Genomic DNA, 2697 nt, shown 5'->3' with positions numbered 1-2697 from the left:
TGAGCTGGCCACACACACACACACACACACACACTTAAATAAATAAATAAAATTTAAAAAAAAATAAAGAAAGGCTTCTAGGACGAAGAGTATGTCACACACTTGCAAAAGATGATTCTGAAATGTTTCAGATACTAATATTAAAAATAGGAGCTGGGGATATAGTTCAGGAGTACACCACCTGCCAGGCAGGCTCAAGGTCCTGAGTTCCATTCCTGGCACCAAAAGATAAATTTTTCTTTTTTTTTTTTCCCCAAAAGAATGTAAAAATAATTTAACAGATTAATACTTTAAAGAAAATTTAGCCTCAAAAATGATATATGTAAATAGTTGGTATGTGTTCTCATTTAAGTAGTTACTTTAATTTATTTATTTATTTATTTATTTATTTATTTATTTATTTTTGTGGAACCAGGGATTGAAGTCAGGACCCTGCACTTGCCAAGCACATGCTTATTCTGTTGAGCTATCTCTCTGGCCCTCATTTAAGTAGTTAGAAACTCATTCATTTCATTCACGAGAAATTCTCATTTTTTTGAAGCTTTATTTATTTATTTATTTATTTGGTATAGGATCTTGCTACGAAGCTCAGATTCATAGTGATCCTCCTGTCTCAGCCTCACGCAGTGCTGGGATTCCAGGGGTGTGCCACCACACCCAGTTTCAGTAGCTGGCACACCGTGGAGCTGGCCCGTGGACCCCAGTCCTTGTGCTTGCCAGGCAGGCGCTTAGACCGCTGAGCTATCTCCCTGGCCAAAAAGTTCTCAATCATTTTATCAGTGCTGTCAGTTTAATTTATAACCATTTGTTTCTTCTTAATTTTTTTTTTAGGCATACAAATGGTGCATTGAGGCAATGAAAGAAATAACAGCAGGCTTACCAGTTAAAGTTGTGGTGGATGTTCTAAGGCAAGCTTCTAAGGTGAGTACAATATTAAAATTATTATCAAATTACAGAACTTACCAGGATTTAATTGTTGCGACCTAGTTCGTGTAGATTGTGTACACAAACGCGTGCTGCTCTCTGTTGTGCTGCTTTAGGAACATGATTTCTCTAGTCCAAAGTGTTTGACTGTAATTTTCCTTTACCAAGAAACCTGTAAAATACTTCAGTTTAATAATTGATTTACGTCATTGAAGCGCAGGTCAGAGTAGTATTCTGCTTGAGCTTTGGTTTTTCTTAAAATTGTAGGGTAACCTGAACTCCTTAGGCCAAAGCTTTGCCGGCTTTGGTCACTTCTCTGAAAGAAAGGCCTAGTGCTGACGTACTGCAGTGTCACAGCATGGCAGCTTGCTGTACCTGACCTACTGGGCCATTTTTCTTTAGTTTATATTCTTTTAATAAACACGTTGTTTTTGAAACCATTTATTAGCATTTAAAAATCAATACTTTAGCCAAACCTGGTGGTACATGCCTGAAATCCCAGGTCCACGTTTAGGAAGCTGAGGCAGGAGGATCACTGGTTTTGAGGCCAGACCCTATCTAGGGGTGGTCTTTAGTATACTAAAGCTTAAAAGCATTAATGTACTTTCCACATTTACTCTTTCCATATACTCAAGTTTCTTGAATTTGCTTTGTCTTGGTTTTTTTTTTTTTATGTTTACCAGGAATTAAACATAAAAAACACAGGATCTTGAGCTTGCCAGATGGGCTCTGTACTGCTGAGCTGTATCCCTAGTCCCAAGTTTCTCAAATTTAAATGTTCCAATTTGGTTAGTTTTACTAGTGAAAATTCAGTTAGGAGAAGAAAAATTTAAATTGTAGATTTGGCAGACTTCAATATTTATGTAAAATATTAAATCAGTCATTACAGAACGAGTAAACAAAGGCATAAATATTCAGGTTATCAGCACTGGACAAGGGACATTGCTATTTTTAATTCGAAACATTGGATATTTGTTTAATATAAAGGCAGCAGAACATGCAAGATTTGCATTTCTAGATGCAAATGATATTTAGAACTTTTAAACCTGACTGTCTTCCTGGGTCAAAATATTGTAAAAAATAGTAGGAAAACTTAAAATTCTGGGCTTTCTTGAAGGGTGTGGTATAAGACAGGGCCTCACTAGATAGTTGAGGCTGGCTTTGAACTTACTGTGCAGTACAGGCTGCCCTCAGCCTTCCAGAGTTCCTCTACCTCTGCCTCCCCCGTGGGGATGTCAGGCATGTGCAACCACACCCAGAGTCTAAGCATTCTGCAATTACTTGTTAAAGCCAGACGTGGTGATGTAGGCCTGTCATCCCAGCACTCTGGGGACTGGGAGAGAAAGATTGCACAGAGTTTAAGGCCAGCCTGGACTACATAGCAAGACCCTGTCTCAGAATACCAAAGAAAGCTGATCATGGTGACGTGGTGCACACCTGTATTCCCATTCATTCAGAAAATTACTAGTTGAGTAGATGGACAGCCACCCTAAACATGCCTAATTTCGGCTGATCTCATACAGTCCGCAGGTTTGGTTTTGGTTATCACTTGGATGGGAGACTACCTGGAATATTTTCCCTGTAAGCTTAGGGGAAAAATGTATTAAAGAAGAAAACTAACCAGGCATGGTAACGCACGCCTGTAATCCCAGCACTTAGTAGGCTGAGGCAGACAGATCATTGTGCATTCCAGACCAGCCTGGGCTACAAAGTGAGCTCAAGGCCAGCCTGAACTGCATAGTGAGACCCTATCTCAACAAGACAAAAAAAAAA

The 2697-nt window shown here is 39.1% G+C and overlaps 1 protein-coding gene across 1 annotated transcript in view; it reads left to right on the top strand.

The window, feature by feature from the left end:
* The window catches only part of Appbp2 (amyloid beta precursor protein binding protein 2), a 90374-nt gene that overhangs the window by 68892 nt on the left and 18785 nt on the right, over positions 1 to 2697 (top strand). The window contains exon 6 of the mRNA XM_004643017.2: positions 832 to 921. Within this exon, the coding sequence (XP_004643074.1) occupies positions 832 to 921 (90 nt within the window). The remainder of the gene's footprint in view (positions 1 to 831; positions 922 to 2697) is intronic.

Source organism: Octodon degus, unplaced genomic scaffold (assembly GCF_000260255.1).
Source record: "Octodon degus isolate 3935 unplaced genomic scaffold, OctDeg1.0 scaffold00164, whole genome shotgun sequence".
NCBI lineage: Eukaryota > Metazoa > Chordata > Mammalia > Rodentia > Octodontidae > Octodon > Octodon degus.
Note: the sequence above shows the minus strand (reverse complement) of the source record. Positions and strands in the feature narration are given on the sequence as shown.